This window comes from Eutrema salsugineum, unplaced genomic scaffold (genome assembly GCF_000478725.1).
Source record: "Eutrema salsugineum unplaced genomic scaffold, Eutsalg1_0 scaffold_24, whole genome shotgun sequence".
NCBI classification, from domain to species: Eukaryota; Viridiplantae; Streptophyta; class Magnoliopsida; order Brassicales; family Brassicaceae; genus Eutrema; species Eutrema salsugineum.
In genome coordinates, this window is record NW_006256797.1 from 711,283 (window position 1) to 734,686 (window position 23,404).

A 23,404-nucleotide genomic window follows, 5' to 3' on the forward strand; every position below is an offset into this window, starting at 1 on the left:
ATTGATTTTTTTGAAGAAATCTCTGGAATGGTGAGAACAACTCCAGAAACTGTGGATTATGTGAAGTGTAAGCTTTTTCCTTTCTCTCTAAGTGATAAAGCTTTTAGATGGTTAAAATCTATGCCATCTGGTTCTATTACTTCATGGGAAGAATGCAAGTCAGCTTTCCTGAACCACTTCTACACCAAGTCAAGATAGAACCAGCTGAGAAACAAGATACAAAGTTTCCAACAAGGCCCAATAGAATCATTCTATGAAGCCTGGGAGCGATTCAAAGAGTATGAGAGAGATTGCCCTCATCATGGTTTCTCTAGAGCAAACCTGCTAAGCACCTTCTACAGAGGACTTCAGCAGAAGTATCAACTTTCTCTTGACACTGCCAGCAATGGAGATTTCAGTTCAAAAACCATACCACAAGGGAGAGCACTCATCAAAAATCTAGCTGTAGCCAACAGCAACAACAACCCTGAGTATGACAGATCAAAGAAGACTATTACTAGTCATGAATCAAGGGAGATTGCTGAGCTAAAAAGCATGGTAAGTCAACTTCTTAAGTCTCAAAATAAGAATATACATGCTTGTGATACTTCTGTAGAAAATGAGGAAGATGGAAGATATGAAGAAGATGGCATGTACTAAGAGGAAGAAATCAATTTTATGGGAGCTCAGGCATACCATAACTGATTTAGTCCAGATTTCAACAATAACTTCAGGAACTCTGGTGCCAACTTCAACAACCTCTCATACAGAAATCAAGGAGCCGAGAATCAGATCTATCCGCAGCAGCAAAGGAGTTTTCAAAACAAGTTTCAAAGTGGAAACTATGGAGGAGGAAACTTCCAACAAAGACCACCTTTTAATCCTCAACAAGCACAGACCAGCTCATCAGAAGCAACCCTTTCCCAACTAAGCAACCAGGTAAAATCGCTTGAACAAACTATGGATGCAGACTACTCAAGGTAATGAGAACTAAATCAGGGAAATGGGGGTGAAGATCGATTGTATTTACAATGACTTGAATGGGAAGTTCGAATCTTTTGTGACCCATGTCAAGAAGTTGGAACATCAGATAGGTCAAACTGCAGATTCAATGAAGAGACAACCAGGAGTCTTACCAGGAAGAGTGGAAAATAACCCAAAGAAGTTCTGCAATGCTATGACAGCAGCTTTGGAAGAAGAATCTGTCGCAGACTTTGAGGAAAAATCAACTCTTGAACCTCTCATGAAGGACTCTGAAACCGAGCATGAGAGAAGCCAAGTCATTCCGGTTAAGGTACCCAAACGCTTGCCTGACCAAAGACTCAAAAAGTCTAAGGATCCAGGGCGTTTTTCCATCACTTGTTCAATCTTTGGAATTGAATTTTCAGATTGTTTATGTGATTCTGGTGCTAATGTGAATGTCATGTCAAAATCTGTTGCTGAGAAATTTGTGGTATAGGTACATTTGTCCCATCTCCAATGAGGATTATCTTTGGTGATACATCTCAAAAGAGAACAGAAGGAATGATCCAAGATTTGCCACTGATCATTGGAAACAAAACAATCCCAGCCGATTTTCAAGTTTTGGAGATGGACAAAGACAAAGACAGACTTTTGATATTTGGTCGCCCATTCTTAGCCACTGTAGGTGCTGTTATTGACCATGAAAATCGCTGTTTAGTTTTCTAAAATGTGGACAGGAAAAAGTTCTACAAGACCACACCAAACCCAGCTCCAAATCAAAAAGACAAGAACAAGGAGAAGGTGTTGGAGGAAAAAAAGGAATTAAAAGCACATGCATCTAGGCAATTTGAGAAGATCAAGATAGTGGTGCCACCAGATATCAGCAAGGAGAAGGAGAAAATCTTGAAGGAATTGTTGAGAAGACAAAACATGTCCTCAAGGATGCAAAAATCTTTATGAAAGGAAAAGAGATTGTGATTCAAGATGAAGGAAATCCCAAGTTCAGGCTAAGAAGGATCCCAAGGACTCTTAATTCAAGGGATCCTGTCTTTTCTTCTCAATCCTATTCCTGCCAAGAGTCTAGTTAAAAGACTTTAAACAAAAGCGCTTAATAGAAGGCAACCCATTTGGTATGATTTTCTTTTTATTTTTTTTTATTTGATATTTTCTTTTCTTTTTATGCATTTCAGGCTTTCATAAAACCCAGAATAACCAAAAACATTCAAAAAAACCAGAAAATACAAAAAGATAGGAGGAGGAAACACGAAAATGGGAGAAACCGGAGTCCCCGGATGCATTTGCCGCGGCCGCGATCAACCCAGCCGCAGCCAAGCCCTTCTCAGCTGCGGTCCACGTTCCTCGCCCGCGGCCAAGCCTATCTCCGCCGCGGCCGCGCGCGCCTCACCTGCGGCCGACCATGGTTTGGTTCCCAGGCGAGTTTTCCCGGTTTCCCGTAAACTGAAATTTAATATCCTGTTTTATTCCGAAATTTAACCAGGAAGTTCCCGAAGCATAATTTCCGTGTTAAACACACCAGGTAAGTCTTCTAAACTTTTGAAAATAAAAATTTTCTTAGGAAAAACACCTTTTTAAAAGAAAAAGAGGATTTAAAAGATCAAAAAGGTCTTTCTTTTCATCTTCCCCAACAAGCTTGAAGATCTTGAGAAAAAGACAGATTTTAAACTTAACAAATCCTTCCAAATTTTCGAACATATCTCACTCTTTTTCCAAGGAGATTTCAAATCTATCATCACATAACACTTTCATCAAGGTATAAGCTCAAATGTCTCACTTTTTCTTAAGAACTAAGATTTAGGGTTTTCTTAGAATGAGTAGAAATTCACGTTAAGACTAGACTACTGGGTAGTTTAATTGCATGATTAAACACTTAGACCATAGAGATTTGAAATTTTCGAAAATCTGAGATTTGAGATTATGAGCAAATTGAATTTGGAGATCTGTTTGATTCAGCTTTGCAAATCTGGATTGTTTGGTTCCTGTTGATAGAAAACCAGATTAGATTACATGTGAGTGAGCATAAACAACATCCTGATTTAGAAATCTCATGTGTTGAACATCAATATATCGAACTTGACCAGAAATTCACAGATTTTGTAATGTTTGATTCATTTACAGCTTGTTTGTCATGATAATGTGTTTGTGATATCTCTATCAACACCTTGTTCATAAAAATCGATACCAAAGCAGCTTGATTTATCCTTTGTCTCGAGAATCTCATTTTTGCAGGTCATGGATCTCTCTCAAGTTCGACTGATTCGAACCAAGACGAGCCCTCATGCAAAAAAGCCCCATTCGCAGGAGACATATGATGCATTGAACAAGACAAAACTGAGTGAAGACGAACCTCTATCCACCTTCATTGCCGCACAAAGAAGAATCTTTTCAAGACAGATTGAGCGAACCTCTACTCAACTATCTTTCCCTCAAAGAGTAAAGTCTTCCTCTAGGCCGAAAGTGAAGTTTGTTGGTAAAGCCATTGACCCAGACATCAACTACTTGGCACAGCTTGAGAAGCTGAAGATCAAACCAACTCCAGCAATTGACTACTCAACTCTTGAGATGCTTGGAATCAGAAAAAATGTGATATGGTATCTTGATAGGCTTGGAATGAGATCATTCATGGAGCAGAACTTTCAGACCTATGAGAACCACACCAAGGAGTTCCTTGCATCAGCAACTTTGAGCTACAAGAAGAGAGCTACTCCTAGAGCTCTAGATGGCACACTCTCCTTCTCTATTGGAGGTCATCCTTACTCTCTTACCATCTTAGAGATATGTGATGCTTTGAAGTTGCCTTATTGTGATGAGATTGCATTGGAGAAGGATCCGGATGAGGATCTTTGGAAGCTGATGGGTTATGGAGTTTATGACAAAGGAAGGTCCAAGGCATCATTACTCTTTCATCCTGCTGTTCGCTATGTTCATAAGCTACTAGCACACACTGTGTTTTCGCGAGCCAATCAAGCGAATATCCTTAAGCCAGAGTTAGTGACACTACAGCTACCATTCGCAGATCACCCCAGGTTTCCTTGCTTTGCTTGTATCATTGCAAGGAACCTAGTGAAGGTTAAGCATGAGATGCTTACATCTGATTGTTAGGACTACTAACCAGCTTTTGGGAGCATCATTACTTCGCTTATGATAGCAGCAGGAGTTGATTTTTCAGCTGAGACACCTCTTAGAGAGGATTGGTTTGATCTTTCTCAGTTCTCTAGAGACAGGACTATCACTAGGGCCAAGAAAGACCCAATTGGATTTGCTCACAAGTTCGGTACCAGTTCCACCGAGTACAGGGTTTTTCTACCATCGGATTCAATGCCCCGTCTCCGAGATGATTTAGATCCAGGATGGAAACCAGAAACTAGCGACTTCCTACCATCTTTGCCACTCTTTCCTCTGACCATGAAGCAATTTCTGGCTGCAAAAGCCAAGAGAGAGGTAGCTGCAAACAGCAGGAGACTTCAACCTGCACCGTCTTCAACCAGAGCCAGTTCTTCTCAGATCAAAGCATCCACTAGGAGTGATGCAGAGTGATGCAGACTTTGCAGCTTTGAAGAAGAAGCTTTACCAGTAAGAGAATATCAATAGGCGCATGAAGAGGCTACTGAAGAACCGCCGGTTTGATGATGACTCCTCTGCCACAGAGACAGATGACAGCCATGAGACATAGGCGCATATCCATCACCACATCATACCCACAGTTCTATCACCAATTTCTTTTATTTTATTTTAGATTCTTTTGCTTTTATTTCACCATCTTCTCACCAACTTTTTCACACTGGGGACAGTGTGATTTAAGTATGGGGGAGGATGTCTATCCGTACTAATCTATTTTCTTTGTTTCTTATCTTTTTCTGCAATTTTTAAAATTTTCTATGCTTATTATATTAAAAGACCTTGAGTATTTTTTCAGGAATGTTTGACACAAAACTATGATGAGTAAGACTCATGTGCTTCTACACTTTACATGCTAATTTCTTTTGTGGTTAGTACTAGACTAGGCGGTAGCTAGAGTACTTGCACTACGAACTCCCACCAGAGGATTTCTATTCATGGAGATCTTTTCCGCCAGGATACACTAGCTCATTTCACCTGAACATAATCTTGATATCTAATTTTCTCGTCATTGATTTTAGCAGACAACATGGTACACATCTACGACATCTTTACATCATTATTACCACTCTTTGTTGTCCTAGATGGCCAATTCATTTTTAGCTGGTACCACACCTTTTACCCAAAACCATCATTTCAAACTTCATGCATTCTCTCTTTAGCTCTTTTGACAGATATGTGCAAAAACGCCGGAGAGAGAGGAGCAACATAGTTTTCAGTCACTAAAGAAGAAGACTGAAGAAATTTGGGAAATTGGAGCATCAATAATCTATCAAAGCTTAATGGTACCTCAAAAAGCTTGAATTTAAAGGTAAATTTCGTGCTTCCGAAGACTCTACATCCAAAGGCTTTTCCCCTTTCGAAAAAAAATCAAAAAAATGAAAGGAAAGGAAAAACAAGAAGCCTAAAAAAGTCTAGGTTGGCCGAAATTATCTGGAGCAAGGACTACAAGTATTCATTTGTGAGCATTGGTTTTAAGACATGGAAAAAAATCTAAGTCTAGGGGAGTTATGGGGAGAACCTGAAGAAAGGAGATTAAGGATCTTGAAGCAAGAAGAATGTGACTGGAAAATGTGGATATCAACAGCTCCACCTTCTCTTGCTGTTTTGCATAATGTCTTGTCTCTCCAGAAAAGGTAACACTAAACACTAAAAGCCTAAATTTCTAACAGCCATTTTGAATACCTAGCCTTGATTGCCTTGCTAAACTCCTTTTGATGAGAACCATTGGAACCTATAAATGAATGTTAAGAGCTAGTTGACTGGAGGATAGGTTTAAGTGTGTAGATTTTCGCATGAGGAATCAACGGACTAGTTATGCCTGTGCTTTGGTAAGAATTTTCTAGACTATCCTTGATTTGAGCATAATGACTAACTCTGGTTTAGAAGCATGGTCTCTGAAATTTTGTTAGTTCCTGAGATTTTAAAACCTCTTTTCCAGGTTCAGATCTTTAGTTTTGTTTGAGGACAAACAAATGTTTAAATCTAGGGGACTTGATAACACCTGATTTTGACCACTTTTATGGAACATTTTCAGTATCTTATGTAGGTGTTTTGATATAAGAACCAGGGGGTTCTCACGGGTAACAAGGTGGTGGAGAGGCAAAGCAGGCGGTCGCCCTCTCTTTGGCTCGGTGAATGATCGATAGATGGGGATCTGACACGCAGGCGGTCGCCCTCTCGTGTGGGATCAAGATATGGAGTGCTGGTGGAGTGAATACGCGACACAGAGGGGAGGTTACTCTCTGATACGGTGCAGGGGCTCACGCTTACTTGAATCTCACAAGAAAGCAATGAACAAGATGAGAAGCCGCTTCTTAGAAACTTTGAAGAAAGTTTGTTCTTTTATTGATAATGGAAAAAAGGTTGCGGACTACAAAGCTGCGTGTGGGACTTTATAAACAGTCCGTCAGCTTGAACCTTCTAGGGTTCGACTCGAAATAAAAACGGAAAGACTCAAAAGAACAGGACGTTTAAAGTAAAACTACAAGAAATGAACCTAGACGCCTAAAACATAAACTCATTGTTTCATTAAACTCAAATATGGAAAGTTTGCAACAGACTCTTGAAACTAAACTATTGGTGCCGTTTTGATGTGATATTTAGTCGTTGTGGAGGCCGAGATCACCTGCAAGGACAATATAATAATTGAAAAGCTTACCTTGGTGTGAGGGGTTCCGGTTGGCCGCTTGTGAGGCTATGGTGGCCGAACTTGAAGCTGTGGCATCTCTGGCTTGGAACCTTCTTGTAAAGTCTTCTAAGTGCTCCTCCAATATGGCTAAGTCCTTGTCTTCAAGTCCCCAATTTTTTTGATGCTCCGTCCTAGTTTCTTGGTCTTCTTGGCCTTTCCCGGGTCCGGGTGGTGTGTTGTGAAGCAGTTCCAAATCTGCTCGTTGGTGGGGCAAGATTCCACGTTCGTTAGCTTCAGAATATGGACTTGGACGAGAGATCTTACCTTTGTTGGAGGTTTCCAAGTCGTCTGATGGTTCTAGCCCGGGTGTCTTAAAATCATCGGCTAAATCTTGCATGGTTTTGGCAATCTCGTTATCCGCTCGGGCAAACTTGTTTCTGTCTCGAGCGTTGGATTCAGCTGGTGATTTTGGTCGAGTGATGTCAAGTTCAGTACGACAAATTCCATCGTCAAATTGGACTTGCCGAGGTGGTACTAATTTCTCGGCTAAAATCTCTCGCGTCTCGGCCAAAGTTTCTCGCGTATCGGCTATCTTTGAGTGATCCCTTAGTTCTTCAAGTTTTAAGCCTGAAAATGAAATTATGCTCGGACTGTTAGCATTTAAATCAAAAATTGGTCGAGAGATAACCATTTTGGCCTGAGAGACTCGGTCGTCTGATGGGTCATTCCTGGATCCCAAGTATTCATTCCCGGTTTGGCCGCAAAGCTCGTTTAAGCCGTATATGACATTCAGGTCGGGCAGCAACGGGTCGTCTGGTTCTAGTGAGTTGATAAAGATGTGTAAAGCCCTCTTATATCTATTTCTGAGTTGTTTAATCTTGGAGCGTGTCATGGCCCCGTCTTGGACTGATGGCATTAGCTCCGGTAAGGTCTTTGGGTCGATGTCCACATCATTCCCTCCCTCTTCTAAAGGTTTTGACCTCAAAACTTCTTCACCTGCATCAAAATAATATAAGTCAGCCACGTTGAAAGTGTGTGAAATGTTATACTCACCTGGAAGATCCAAACAGTAAGCGTTATCGTTGATCTTGCTTAAGACTTTGAATGGGTCGTCGCCTCGCGGTGAGAGTTTGGATGCACGCCGACCAGGAAATCTTTCTGTCCTCATGTGTAACCAAACCTAATCTCCTGGCTCAGATGAGACGTCCTGTCGGCCCTTGTCTGCAGCCTTCTTGTAGACCTCGGTCTTCTTTTCTATGTTGTTCTTCGCCGTCTCATATAACTTTTTGAATAGCTCTCCTCGTCTCAATCCATCTAGATTGGCTTGGTCTACCTGTGCTATAAGTCTAAGATCCACTGGAGAAAGAGGGGTAGTACCATAAACTATCTCAAAAGGAGATAGCTTTGTAGCCGAGTGTCTTTCCCGCTTATAAGCAAATTCTACAAAAGGGATGCAATCGAGCCATGTGCTCATGTTTTTACCAAGTGCAGCCCTAAGTAATGTAGATAAGGTTCGGTTTACCACTTCTGTTTGACCATCGGTCTGTGGGTGACAAGTTGTGGAGAAAAGGAGCTTGGTGCCTAACGTTTTCCACAAGGTACGCCAAAAATGGCTGAGAAACTTGGTGTCTCGGTCTGAAATGATTGTTCTCGGGATCCCATGTAGACGTACGACCTCCTTGAAGAACAAATTGCCTATTTGTGTGGCGTCGTTTGTCTTTTCACACGGTATAAAGTGGGCCATCTTAGAGAACCGGTCAACAACAACAAAGATGGAGTCCTTGTGCCTGATCTTGTGTAAACCTAAGACAAAATCCATCGAAATATCTACCCAAGGGGCGTTAGGTAGGCAGAGGCATATATAAACCGTGAGGGTGTGACCTGGATTTGGCTTTGTGGCACTGGATACATCTTGAACAAAACCGTTCCACGTCTCTTTTCATGTGTGGCCAATAGAAATGGTCCACCAGGACAGCCAGAGTTTTATCCACCCCAAAGTGTCCCATTAAACCTCCACCGTGAGCTTCACTAAGCACTAGTTCCCTCATTGATCCCTGTGGAATACACAAGCGCTTATCTTTAAAAAGAAAACCATCGTGTATATAGAAAGAACCTGTGGGGCCTTTTCAGCAATCGTTATATGTTTCACCAAGCTCAGGATCATCTTTGTATAGCGCCTTGATGTGCTCGAAGCCCAAAACTTTGGCCTCCATGGTTGCTATAAGCGTATGACGTCTTGATAAAGCATCAGCTACCACGTTTTCTTTGCCCTTTTGTACTTGATTACATAGGGAAAGTCTCTATGAACTCAAGCCACTTAGCATGTCTTCTTTTAAGCGAGGTTTGACCACGCAAATGCTTCAATGTCTCGTGCTTGGTATGTATAATGAACTCCTTGGACAACAAATAATGTTGCCACGTCTCCAATGCTCTAACCAGCGCGTACAACTCCTTATCGTAGGTGGGGTAATTGAGGGTGGCCCCATGGAGTTTCTCCCTGAAATACGACACCGGTCTCTTCTTCTGGTGCAGCACAGCTCCGATCCCTAATCCGGAGGCATCACATTCCACTTCGAACATCTCGTCAAAGTTTGGTAAAGCAAGAACGGGTGCTTGAGTTTTTCCTTCAAGGATTGGAACGCTTCGTCTTGAGCTGTTCCCCACTTGAATGGAACATTTTTCTTGATGACAGCCATGAGTGGTGCGGCCACGGTGCTATAATCTTTCACCAACCACCGGTGAAAACTGGCTAACCCATGAAAGCTTCGTACATGACCGATGGTGGTGGGCGTGGGCCATTCATGTATGGCTTTGATCTTCTCTTCGTCCACCTGTAGACCCTGTTCACTCACAACAAACCCTAAGAACACGAGTTGGTTAGTACAGAATGAACACTTGTTGAGGTTAGCATAAAGGCCTTCAATGCGAAGTGATTTGAGCACTAGTTCGAGGTGTGTGAGATGCTCATGTAGGTTTTTACTATATATAAGTATGCCATCAAAATAAATTACCACAAATTTACTTATATATTCTCGAAGAACCTGGTTCATTAATCGCATGAAGGTGCTAGGGGCGTTAGTTAAGCCACAAGGCATGACTAGCCACTCGTACAAGCCTTGCTTGGTCTTGAAAGCCGTTTTTCATTCATCTCCTTCACACATTCTGACATGATGATACCCACTCTTCAAGTCCACGTTGGAGAAGATAGTGGAGCCGCTAAGTTCATCCAACATGTCGTCTAAACGCGGAATGGGTGTCTATACTTGATAGTAATGTTGTTTATGGCCCGGCAATCCACACACATGCGCCAAGTGCCATCCTTCTTGGGCACTAGAAGCACAGGCACGACACAAGGGCTGAGGCTTTCTCGGATATAGCCTTTGTCCATCAAGTCTCGCACTTGTCTCTCGAGCTCTTTGCTTTCTTCCAGGTTCGTTCGGTAAGCTGCCTTATTTGGTAATGGCTGGCCTGGAACAAGATCTATCTGATGTTCTATTCCTCGTAGAGGTGGTAGCCCTGGTGGAATCTCTTCGGGGAACACATCTTCGAACTGTTTGATTAAGGCCTCTACCTCGGGTGGTAGCTCAAGTTCCTTTAACCCTGCACTAAGACATTCTTTGAAAAGCATTAATAACATAGTGCCATTGGCACTCCAAACACGGTTTAATTCACCAGTAGATATATATAATGCTGATTTAGAAGACTTAGCCTCTTGTTGCATTCGGCTCTGAAGCTCATGGACCTCGGTGGGGCTGAGTGGTGCTAGATTGTATTTGCGGCCAAGATGTGTAAAGCTCTAAAAATTGGTGCAGCCATTGTGAAAGGTAGCCTTGTCTAACTGCCATGGCCGGCCCAATATGTCCTGCATGCATCGGCACAACATCACAAAGCACCTTGTCTTTGTACTTGCCTACACTAAAAGGAACCGTGACTTGTTCAGTTACTTTGAGCTCGGTAGCATCGTCAAGCCACTGTAGTTTGTAAGGCCGCGGGTGTTTGATCTTCACCAGCCCTAACCTGTCTACCATAAACTTGCTTGCCACGTTAGTACATGAACCTCCATCAATAACAAGATTACATACCTTGTTGTTAATGGTGCATCGCGTGTGAAACAAGTTCTCTCGTTGGATCCGATCCTCGGGCTGAACTTGCACGCTTAGGACTCTTCTAATCACAAAGAGATATTCACCAGTATCAGGATATTCCACATCCTCTTCGTTGTCCTCGGGCTCTTCTTCGGGCTCGTCTTGTGACTCATATCCTCCACTCGGAGTAATGATCATTACCCTTTAATTTGGGCAGTCTCGTGCATAGTGCCCTCGTCCCTGACACTTGAAACAGGTTATATTGCGTGTTCTAGCTTGACTTTTGTTTTGAAACTTACCTGGTTCCGGTCGATTGGTCTTTGGTGCCTCGGTGGGTTTTGATTTGAGACGTGAATCAGCTTCCACGGCCTTGCCCTTGTCAATGGTTCTACTAGTGCTGGCTTGCCACGGCGGGCTCCCTCGGTTGCGGTTCGTTAGCGAGGCTTTGCGCTTAATTTGTTGTTCCACCTGAACTGAAAGATGTAATAATTCGTAGAGGCCACTATACTTGACTCTCTCCACTTTACGGGCTATTCTCTCTTGTAGACCGTCAACAAATTGAGCCATTAAGGCCTCTTCGGTCTCTTCAAGCTCTAGGGAATTCATCAGTTTCTCAAATTCCTCGAAGTACTCTTCCACGCTCCTTGTTCTCTGAGTCAACTTACAAAAACGCTTCTGTAAGTCACGGTGATAATGTTCAGGAACATACCTGAGTCGTAAGAGGTACTTCATGTCGTGCCAAGTCTGTATTGGTCCAAAAACTTGGCGATCCCACCATGCTAAAGCATTATCGGTGAGTTGAGCCGCGGCTAAGGCCACTATCTTGTTCTCACTATAGCCATAGCAATCAAAGATATATTCTAAGCGCCGTTCCCAGTCCAAATAGACTTCGGGATTAGATTTTCCTGCAAAAGTTGGCGGCGTTAGTTTGATATCATGGTTAACTTCTCTTGGCTCCCGCTCTCGAGCCCGGTTGCGTAGCAAAGGATCTTGCGTAGCTAAAATCTCTCGCGTCTCGGCCAAAGTTTCTCGCGTATCGGCTATCTTTGAGTCATCCTTTAGTTCTTCAAGTTTTAAGCCTGAAAATGAAATTCTGCTCGGCCTGTTAACATTTAAATCAAAAATTGGTCGAGAGATAACCATTTTGGCCTGAGAGACTCGGTCGTCTGATGGGTCATTCCTGGATCCCAAGTATTTGGCCCCGGTTTGGCTGCAAAGCTCGTTTAAGCTGTATATGACATTCAGGTCGGGCAACAACGGGTTGTCTGGTTCTAGTGAGTTGATAAAGATGTGTAAAGCCCTCTTATATCTATTTCTGAGTTATTTAATCTTGGAGCGTGTCATGGCCCCGTCTTGGACTGATGGCATTAGCTCCGGTAAGGTCTTTGGGTCGATGTCCAAATCATGTTTTCACTCAGTTTTAAAGTTTTTATAAGTTTTTTCCATGTTTAGGAGTTTTAAAAGGCTTTTCAGGAAACTTGGGACTTTGGAGTGCATTTTGGAGCAAAAGTACATTTTTGGATAAATTCAGGCCGTCAGAAGTTTGGCAACCAATGAAGACCTGATCACCGTCTGATCATCCCCAATTTCGGAGACATTATAGAGGAGACAACCAGCTTTCTAACACACTTGGAATCAAAGCAATCCAACGGTTATATCTCCAGATATTATCAATGCACAGAAGGCCGATCAACACAAGCCCAGTCAAGCACAAGTGTTCTCACCCGCGGCCAGCCTTCTTCCCACAGCGGCTCAGGAGGTTTCACCCCTGGTGGACCTATGTCCGAACCTCAGGAGCCCAACTAAGACCCAAGACACTTCCTGCACCCATTTTACAAGCCCTAGACGCCTAAGACTTGGAGAAACAGTATAAATACTCACTTTTATGTCTTTTGTAAGAGAGGCTCTTTCTTCTCTTTGAGAGAGAACTCATTTGTAGTTTTAGTTTTATTTTTATGCATTTGTTGAAGTTCTCCATCGCCACTCTGTCATCAATTAGAGAAGCTTTTCTGCAACTTTGTTTCTTTTAGTTTTCTTCTTCTTAGTTCTAAACCGATGATTATGTCTACCTCAGGCATGTCTGAGTAGTCACCTAGTTGGGTGAAAGGGTAATCCAAAGGGACCCCATGTTCGAATGATATCTAGGTTTTTAGGAAAAGGATTTCGATTTTTAACATGATTCTCCCATTCATCGAAATCTCAAAGCGGTAATTCTGGATTGATCACCCAGAATCCGATCCTAGGTTTAATCCAAGCCACGAGAGTGTTGTATCTGGGTTGCCTGAACTGGATCTTATGGACGTCACCGTCGTACGAGACAAAAGCTACCTACGAGGATACGTAAGCAGAGATGGATTCTGATCTATAAAGCATGATCTTGTTCTGGCATGAGAGCGAGAGTTAATTGCCATGAACAAGTGATTAGATGATTAGGGTGACGAGAGTTGGCTAATCTTACATGTGTCTATCCTAGTTTCAGAGTCATAGAAAATCCTTGCCTAAATTCCTTGTGTTTTAGAACATGAACCCTAAAGATGAACCTTGAACCCAGCGCCGTTTTAAATATAGTTTTTAACCGATTTTTATTTCCAGCTTTTTAATTCTCTGCATAATTAGATTTAGTGACAAACCAAAACCCCTTATTATTAGATTAGGTTTACGATTGTTTTTAGAATCAGTTAGAAGTCCTCAACACACAGATCTCTGTGGATTCGATCCCTAAGTACTACTGCGTTTGCTGTGCACTTGCAGCTTGTCTAGTGTAAAACTGGTGTTGTCCACTGCACTCACATCAAGTATTTGTGGGAAGAAGATCGGGTGAAGTATAAGCTGGACCAGTCGTATCGACAATAGGATCCATGGCTAGAAACGATAGTTCCTGCAGTGGAGAAGCTGACAAAGACGGAGTGGAAGAGACATCATCAACAACAAAATACGACTCAGAGTTTAACAATGGAGAAGGCGAGTTAGCCGCCATTGTTGCTGTGTATGGTAACTCTGTTTCAACAAAACCGACATGACAAGACGTAGAAATAACCCCACTGTCCAAGTTAAAGACCTTCAACTCTTTTTAACAAAAGGATAGCCAAGAAAAATGGAATGGTTTCCAAGTGTTGTGAATTTTTCACCACCATGACGTTTGTTACAGACATAACATAAGCAACCAAACACTCGCAGATGATTAAATGGAGGCAAGCGACTATAAAGCATATTAAAAGGTAACTTTCCTTTAAGCACTGCCGTAGGTGTTCTATTGATTAAATAGCCCAATGTAAGTACATAGAAACTCCAAAACTCAACTGTAAGATTGGCCTGAAACGAAGAGCACAAGCAACATTAAGTATATGGCGATGCTTACGCTCTACCCTTCCGTTCTGCTGGGGAGTCCATACACAAGATGTCTTGTTAATGATTCCTTTTTCATGAAAATAGGTAGAAAGAGATAGAAATTCGGAGCCATTATCGCTATGTATCGTTTTTACGTTACGCTCAAATTGACGTTCAACCACAGAGATGAAAGTTCAGAGAGTAGTGGCAGTTTCTGTCTTGTTAGGTAAAAAATAGATCCACAAAGCTCGAGAGTAATCATCTGCAATAGTAAGGAAGTAACTTGATCCACACAATGATGTTGTCTAGTAAGGACCCCATAAATCACAATGAACTAGTTCAAAAATCGAAGAAGTTTTATTACTACTCAAAGGAAAAGAGTCACATGTTTGCTTAGCACGAATACAAACATCGCAAGACTTAAAATTAAAACCAATATCATTATGAAAATCAGATAATTCAACATCTTTGTTGCCGACGAGGACGGATGACCAAGGCCTTGGTGCCACACATCTAATGACTGCTTCTCCAAGACATGTGTTGCTGCCACAGCTCCAATTCCTCAAAAAACATAGAGACCATTCAGCTGCTCAACCACTCCAATCAGCATTTGTGTGATGCGATCCTAGACAATGCAAAGTTTATCAGAAATTTGGAAGATACAACCACAATTTCTGGTTAGCTGAGAGAGAGAGAGAGAGATGAGTTGACACTGTAACCCATCCACAAAGAACACATCAAGCAACTGTAGTGAAGATCCAAGAGAAACTTTCCCACGTTTCGTAGAAATAGTAAAACGACCATCAGGTAGTTTTATGTGTATTGGTGCCATATCACAAACGTCCATCAGAAAATAAAAACTACCAGTGATATGATTAGAAGCACCAGTGTCAATAAGCCATGATTCAACAAAAAACGTATCCGAGAGGCAATCATGAGAACCCGAGTTGCGGTTGTTGAGCTTAGTAACTAAGGTTTTCTATTGTTGGTCGTTAAGACCTGAAAAACCAAGATGATCAGCACAAGTAATAACCGAGTTGGCAGAAGAAACAGGTCCGGCCACTGTCACTTGATTCACGTCAGCTGATTCGGTAGGTCGTGAAACCGGTGGTGAAGCAGGAACCATACGAGTATCCGGCACGTTTGTGGAAACATCCTGTGAAGGCGGAAGGTTCCCACTGAGTCTGTCTTTCTACCATAGCGGATATCCAATTTTCCGGAAGCAATTAGCCGCGAGATGTCCCATACGCCCACAAAGTGTGCATACAGCAGAGGCATCCCGAAGCTCTGCTTGTGGACGCGATCGAGGCTGAGTTTGGACAGCAAAACATGCAGCATCGTTCGCTCCTCCAACATCCGACTCTCACGTTTTGATTCCTCATCCTGAGCCACGACCTGGTAAGCTTCGTCAAAAGAGGGAAGTGGATCCGTGACAACAATGAAGACGTCACTGCACCAAAGCTGGATTCATCCAAACCCATCAAGAACTGATGTAGTTTGTCTTCTTCTCTTTGTCGTGCAATTTCATCAGCCGTTTTAGCTCGTTGGAAACCAGCTAAACTTGTCCAAATTTTAGTCAGTTTTCCGTAGTAATCCTCTACAGCAAGTCCCTTCTGTTGACAATTACGAGTTGCTTTAAGTCGATGAATTCACTGGCCATTTTTCACAGAGAACCGTTACTGAATATGGACCCATAAATCATGGACAATTTCATGGTGGGAAAGCGAACTGTTGAGATCTGAAGAAATGATATTCTTGATCCAAGACACAACCATAGCGTTATTCGCTCACCAATCCTCAAGATCACCGGAATTCTCATCAGGTAGAGGAATACTACCATCTACAAGACCAAATTTCTTTCTCGCCCTCAAAGCATGTCGGAGATTTAATGGCCATTCGTCATAGTTTGGACCTCGAAGTGGTGGTGTGGAGATGACAGATCAAGGATTATCACCTGAAGAGAGATCATAAGGGTCAATCCTTCAACGTTCTGTCTCTGGACGAGCCGTTGATACCAATGTAGAGGTAGGAGTACGTTCCTCAACGTGACTAGTTTCAGTCATCGTTAATCAAAAGAGTATTTCGACAAAGTGATCAAAAATACTAAGGTCAAAGAGATAGGGTTAAAAACAGAGATATCGAAAAGTAGATTTCCGTAAAAAAAAGATTTCGATAAGAAAAAAGAGGATCGATAAGCTTAAAATTTTAGGTTAAACTCTGATACCATGTCAAGAAACCTAGAATTCAGTATAAAGGTTTTCTTATTCAATTAGGTGTTAAAGCTTTGCCTTAAATACGCAAGGATTAACCAAATACAAATATGTAAATTATTAACTATACATAGTTAAATAACTAATTGCATATATAGTTAAATAACTTTCGTAATACATTAGGGTTTCTTGGAAGACAAGGAAATATTTGCTTCATAATTCATCTTTTTGGGACGGGAAGGAGGGTACTTTAGGATTTAGGATCATGTATATGGAAAAAAAAAAATTCAGGGTATCGTTGGCTGTTGAACTCATATAAACAGAACTAAAGAATGAAGAACTGTGATCCTTGCCATGCATACATCACATGGTTAACAATTTATGATAGTCTTTGCACAAGCACAAAAACTATGATTTGGGGGAGTTTTCAAGATTTCATTCTGTGGAGAACCAGATAAGTCTAGATATCATTTGCTATTTGCTTAATTACTTTTCGCTTGTCAATATTCCTACCCTTTTTGAAGTTCTCTTTGTGCAAAATTAATGAACCTTGATTGGTTAGCTTTTCAAGCTACATTATTGGCATCAACGTTCACCAGTCTCCAGATTGCTTCGCCAGATTCATTTGAAGAAGATGAGTACAATTGACTCCTATTGCTTACCACAATGCTCTGATACTATGGTAGAAGAACGGTGTTACAAGAAAGTTGTTAAAAGAGAGAAAAGATTCTGGAAAGTCTTTATAATCTCCATTAAACGTACAAAGAATAACATAGAACCTCTTATATAAGAGGAGAGACTCGGTTTACATGAATTTTACCAGACTGAATTACATGGTTCTATTGAACCAACATTTCACTACTCTAAGCTTATCCGGATTCAAATTTAAGAAATTAGACATCAAGCCTCTGCTTTTGAGATCTTACAAATTGACCAATATGTTAGTTAATGGAAGAAAGAAAATCGACTTTTCTTCAGAACAACATCAATACATATACTTTAGATAAAATCGTGTACACTTGGACGTTAATTCACAACGAAAACTAGCTGTTGGACCATAACAACACATTTTCCAAGAAGATTTTAGAGAGAAGAATGTGTTTAAGAAATTGGTTATTTAATGTAAGCAACTGTACATCCATGGTTCATAGGATTTGCCTGCTCATACCTTGAGACACGAGTGTGCTTGCTTAACCTCCCAAGCACAAGCTCCTTTATAACGCCTGCCCCCATTCCGTGAACGATAAAGAGGATCGAACCCGAGTCTCTTCCCGAGATGGCCATGTCTAGCTGGTGAATTGCTTCTTCCGCTCGCATTCCTCTTAGATCCAATGTGTTCTTTGACGTTTGAATCCGCACTGGTTCGCTCTGCATCTGTAACACACTGCCTAGCTCTTTCATGTTTATCTGTGCAAGTACCATAAGAACTGATGTTATTGTAGCCCATATCAACATATTACTATCACATCACGAATTTTTGAAAAACACAGATTGAGTACGAAGTGTAGTCTTTGAGGATTCACACTACCACTTTCACACAAAAGTTTTTCCTTTTGAACATCAACATCAACTTTATTACTATTATACTTCGTTTTCGTTTTGCAATCTTTCTCAAGCTAGGCGTGTTCGTTAGGCACCTTATAAGACACAGATTTCCTAAATAGATACTACAAGAATGGGACCTGGAAAGTCTTGAATCAGAAAGTGATGTGTACCTGTCTCTTTGAACGTAGAGAACGGTTAGGTGTTTCACTAGTTCTATTACGAGGAAGGGGCTTTACGTCCTTTCTCTTTATGCGTACCCTTATCTTACCGTGCTGGACTAGAACTGTGTCATCATCTCCAGGTTCTTCAACCACGGTACCTAACTTACCCCCCAGTCCAGTCACAAGAACCTTTTCACCTGCTTGTGGCATGTAGTCGCTATACGGTTCTCCCGTTGATACAAGATCGTTAGGACAGCAAGCTTTAATAATCTCTGCAACTGCCTCTTCGGTTTTCAGAATTAAAGAATTGTATTGATCGGCCTGAGCAATTTCTAATTGACTTTCGAATTCAGCCACCAGTTTCTGCATCTTTGACTTAGCAGAGTTTAGATCTTCTTGTACCTTTTGAGAAACTTTCTTCAGAAGAGCCTTCTCACGTTTCTCAAGATCATGCGACTCGTGCTCAAGCTTCAGGATAACACAGGGGAGAAAAAATCAGGAACAGAAACAAACATTACACGAACTGCGACAAAACAAAATTCGTTAATGCCATTTAACACTGAAAATAGATAGCTATGGATTGATATTTAAATCAGATTGGAGAAGAAATAGCAATAACCATCAATTTCTCTTTTAAAGAGACCATTGAAGGTAAACCTCAACCACCTAAATGTTCAAATCTCCTGCACTTTATACAAGATTAAAAAACTTATTTTGATCACACAACAAGGGTGTCGTTATCTGCACTCTATCTGCAGAATCATTTCTCTCATTATGACATTACCTCCACACGGGTATCAAACAACATGATCCATACATGCAAAAACGAGAGAGAAAAGACGCGATACCTCGTGGTAAAGGTTCATTACGTCCCTGTGAAAAGCTGCGGTCTTGGTTGCCTGAAGATTTAGCGTATTCCTTTCTTCTATAAGGGACTGAAAGAGCGAGCCTTTTCGCTCTACTTCCTTCTCTGGCATTAATTTCTCTGTCCATTTATGTGCATGCTCTAATATTCTTCCATTGAAACCAATTGACTTAGCTACTCTCAATGCATTTGATTCACCAGTACTTCCCCATAGTACTCGAAACGTAGGCTGCAAAGTTTCCATTGAGAACTCCATTGCAGCATTTTGGAATTGAGTCTCGTTATCCTTCAAGCTATTTAAGTCACCATAGTGTGTGGATACAACAGCCACATTGACACGGTTTTTAATATATTGTAGGATACCAGTAGCAAGTGCAACCCCTTCTGATGGATCAGTTCCACTACAGATTTCGTCTAGTAGGACAAGCGAATTTTCTGAAGCAATGTCAAGTATCTGACGTATCCTTGATATGTGGCCGCTGAAGGTTGAGAGACTTTGCTCTAAAGACTACCAAAAAAAAAATATTGTTTAATATAGATATTGAACAGTGAAGCTTTGCAAGAGACCAAGAAGGATTTTAAGAAATAGTTGACAAGCATGAATTTATATGTAACAAAGTTTTAGTTGCAAGAAAATCAAGATAAGAAGATACCTGGGGATCCCCGATGTCAGCCAGAATAAGATCAAACCAAGGCAACCTCGGGCAATTCTTAGCAGGTAAATACATCCCTGACTTCGACATAAGAGAGATTAATCCCAATGTCTTTAATAAAGCGGTCTTCCCTCCTGTGTTTGGACCCGAGATGATAACTACTTTGCTTCTGCTCTCAACCTTAATGTCTATTGGCACAGGGAAAGTGTTTCCACCATTGAGGTTACCTAATACGGATCCAAGAAGTAGCGGATGCTGCGCAGAATCAATGTCTAAAGCTAAAGATTTACAGTCTCCATTCAAGTTTAGTGTGTTAGAGTGTTCTGAAGTTAATTTGGGATAGACACCATTCATCCATTTTGCATGTGATGCTCTTGCAAAAGCAATGTCAAGTTCCAATATTTTATTCAACAAATGCAATATCCCTCTCTGCCCAGTGGAGACTTCAGATGTTAAAATGCTCAAAATCGCCATTTCCTCGGCTTTCTCGGAGTTTGCATGCCTCACTTCCATGTTATTAAGCTCTACTGCCTCTTTCGGTTCCATAAAGCATGTTACCCTTGAGCTACTAACACTTAGAACAACACCACCTGGAAGTAAACTTTTGTGTGTAGCTCTAACAGCTACGCACATCCTTGACCTGCGCTGTGTTATCAAGGGCTTGTCGATTCCCCCAGCTTGAAATATCCTAATTGAGACTTCCTTCAGAAGAGAATCCAAAGTCTCCATGTTTCTCTTCCGTTCAGATCTTATGATCTCTAGATCTTCACTGGCTCTGTCAAGAATCGTAGACATGTTGCAGTCGATACAAAAACCAATCTTTTGCACCAGTGTATTCTTGAAATCACACCCCTCAAGTATATCTACAAGTGGGGTAACCCTACAAGATGAGATGAGTAAAAGCCAGAGCCATGAGCTTCTCACAAACAATGAACACATTCTCTTCACCTCAGATAAAAATATGAGATATATTCATACCTAGACTATCTAACATTCTGATTCATTAGACCAACACGGTACAATAATCTTATAAAACAATCCAAGAAGTGTAAGTTTCATATGGCCATAGATTAAACAGAGACGCTATCTGTACCAAACTCTCTGGTTATGTCCTTCTTAACCCAACACAATGTCCACATAAGTAGCAAACCCTCACTAACAACAATTCTTTATTCATTTGGAAGTGCAGCAAATTCTCACCGACGATTCTAGAGCCATGACCTTCTCACAAACAATGAATACAATTTCGGATAAAAATATGAAAACCTATTTGTACCCATACTATCGATCAAACAACAAAAACAGCATTAAATAACTACACAGAGATAGTTTAAATTCTGATTCACTACAGCCACACGGTACAGTTATCTTTAAAAGAATTCAAGAAGAATAAATTCACATGGCCAGTTTTGTAGATAGTTAGATAAGCTTAACGATATCTATACCAAACTCTTTGGTTATGTCTGGCTTAACCCAACACAATGTCCACATAATTAGGAAACTCTCAATAACAACAAAGCATGGAAATCAGAGGAGAAGACTGATTATATACCGCTTATCACTATTAGCTGCTCTTTGTAGTTTCTCAAACACTGATGAAGCCGCCATTAACGTGCTTCGAACGGCGCAGAGCTCTCTAACGGTAAGATATTGACCCGCCGTAGCACGCTCTACGATATCAGACAAGTCAAGGATCTCAGAGAGACCCAATCGCCGCGATTCCATTACCTCCATGGCCGCCAAAGCAGCCGCCGTCTCGTCAAGAAGGTTTCTGCTCTCTTCCAGCGAGTTTCCCACCGGAATATCGGCGGTTTTGGTGGCGGAGAGGCCCATTGATGTGGAGGCGAAAGGAGACAGCTGATTGCAGAGGGCGCGCCATTCTAGGACCTCTAGAGTTTGGTTTTCGATTGACTGTGCGTCTTCTGACGAGGTGATGCATAGAACAGACGGTGAGGCGGCACGTAAAAAGGATGGAGAAAAGGAGCATGGAGGGGACGGCAAGGCGGCGCGTGATGTTCTGATATTAATAGCCGTCGGTATGAGCAAATGGGGGGAAAGGGTGTTCATGCCTATGTAAAGGATTCACTATGAGAAAAACAAATACAAGAATATATCTATTTTCTTATAAACTTTTCTTTTCTATATATTATAAGATAAGATTATCTGTGTTTGGAAGATATTTTTTATCTTCAATTATGTTAAATAATTTTGTAAAAATAATAATTTTGTATAAACAATTGCTTTTCAAAAAAATAGTTATTTTGTGAATGTTATAAAATGAGTTGATTTGTATATAGAGTCATTTTTATTTTTTGGTTTGAATTGTAAAAAATGAGTTAATCCGTATATAAAATTATTTTATAAACGGATAAAGCAAAATAAGCTGTTTATTTAACCTGTTGGCATTAGACTATATATTGTTGAAGCTAATACACAAAATATTATAATATTATAATCATCAAATCTAATTTGCATTGCTTAATAACTGGATTTTATAATCTGTCCACAAACTATAAAAAAAAATCAGTTTTATCTTCTTTAACTATATATGTCAATAAATATAATATTCTTTAAACCTAGGTTTGATATAAAATTAATAAAAATACAAAAAATATATTTAGTTTTAAAACACAAACTATAAGTTTTAATAGATTAAATATATAACTTTTTAAAAAAAACTAATATTTTGAATTGTGAGATTTTTTTTGGTAGATATTAAAAAGTTAGAATCAGAATCCGTTTATATCGTACTAATCCGTTTATTTTACATATTTGTACTGCATTAAAATATAAAACTAATTATAATATGCATCGTTTTAATAACTCTCACTTTACCACAAACTTTTTTAATTAAAAATTAATTTTTTCAAGTCAAATTTTTGATAAAAATAACTAAAAAATTACTTTTGTATATAATCAAGTAAATATAACAAATTATAGTAAAAAATTATTTGACATTTTTTTATATCAGAACTTTTAGTCTTGATTTTTATATTATTTAATTGTGAAATATTTTTATTTTCACTTTTTTTTAATTAAATCTAATTTATGATATTATTTGAAAAAAAAATATAAAAAACTACCATATTTCTAAATACAGAAATTAAATAATGAAAAAGAAAGACTTTCCATATTTTTTTCAATAGATTTGAAAGACAACTATATTTTTTTCTTTTTTTATTATTCTTTGTTATTTGTAATGGTATATCATGTAATATTACAAATTGAATTTTTTTCTTCTTTCAAATGTCTATTTAAATAATATATATATATATATATATTGTATTATTCTTTGTTTTGGTAGAATGAGAGAGAAGAGAGAGGGAGCACAAAACTGATTTCTTCTTCATACAACTTCTCATTACATATAACTAAACTTGTACCTGCGCATATGCGCGGGTTTTGTTTCACATAATATTTAAAAATATATTTGTGTTGATATATATATATATAGTAAATTATAAGAATATGATAATTTGTTTGATTGTTTAGTATTAGGTTTTTTAAAAATAAATTCTTTGTAAAACAAATAACTTTTTTTAAGGATTGGAAATATGGTAATTAGGAAAATTATTTTACTATTCTAGAAATCATAAACATGTTATAAGTAAAAAAGACGTAGATAAAAGTCAGATTTTTTGGTTGAATTGCTTGAAAACATATAATTACCTCTAATTTTTAATGTTCTCAAATTTATGACATGTACAATTGCCTTGATTCTGCAAGAACCACCACATACTTTATGTTTCACAATAAAATGCAGCTATAATAATATCATATTTGACCCATAAAAACCGCCAAATCTTTGAATGAAGATAACGCTACATCTTTACATTTTTTCATACAACA

The 23,404-nt window shown here is 39.9% G+C and overlaps 1 protein-coding gene, 1 non-coding gene and 1 pseudogene across 2 annotated transcripts; all 3 read right to left on the bottom strand.

Moving 5' to 3' along the window:
- Positions 1 to 202: 202 nt before the first annotated feature.
- Positions 203 to 308, bottom strand: LOC112086065. The gene has a single exon (XR_002899289.1). It is a non-coding gene; the product is annotated as a small nucleolar RNA R71 (small nucleolar RNA).
- Positions 309 to 7,889: 7,581 nt separating this feature from the next.
- LOC112086033 lies at positions 7,890 to 13,771 on the bottom strand (annotated as a pseudogene).
- A 3,538-nt stretch (positions 13,772 to 17,309) lies between these two features.
- LOC18015343 (endonuclease MutS2) lies at positions 17,310 to 21,622 on the bottom strand. The gene is made up of 5 exons (XM_006397340.2): positions 21,108 to 21,622; positions 19,556 to 20,435; positions 18,886 to 19,410; positions 18,047 to 18,505; positions 17,310 to 17,738 (listed from the first exon to the last, which is right to left on the bottom strand). Exons 1-5 carry the CDS (start codon positions 21,620 to 21,622, stop codon positions 17,445 to 17,447), a joined length of 2,673 nt encoding a protein of 890 aa, XP_006397403.1. The 3' UTR covers positions 17,310 to 17,444.
- Positions 21,623 to 23,404: the final 1,782 nt, after the last annotated feature.

Excerpts from the sequence above, each read along its gene's own strand:
- LOC18015343 (XM_006397340.2), bottom strand. The coding sequence starts at position 21,622 with ATGAACACCCTTTCCCCCCATTTGCTCATACCGACGGCTATTAATATC. Across the intron at positions 19,411-19,555 it reads CTGACATCGGGGATCCCCAG|TCTTTAGAGCAAAGTCTCTC; the intron begins GTATCTTCTTAT and ends TTTTTTTGGTAG. Across the intron at positions 18,506-18,885 it reads TAATGAACCTTTACCACGAG|CTTGAGCACGAGTCGCATGA; the intron begins GTATCGCGTCTT and ends GTTATCCTGAAG.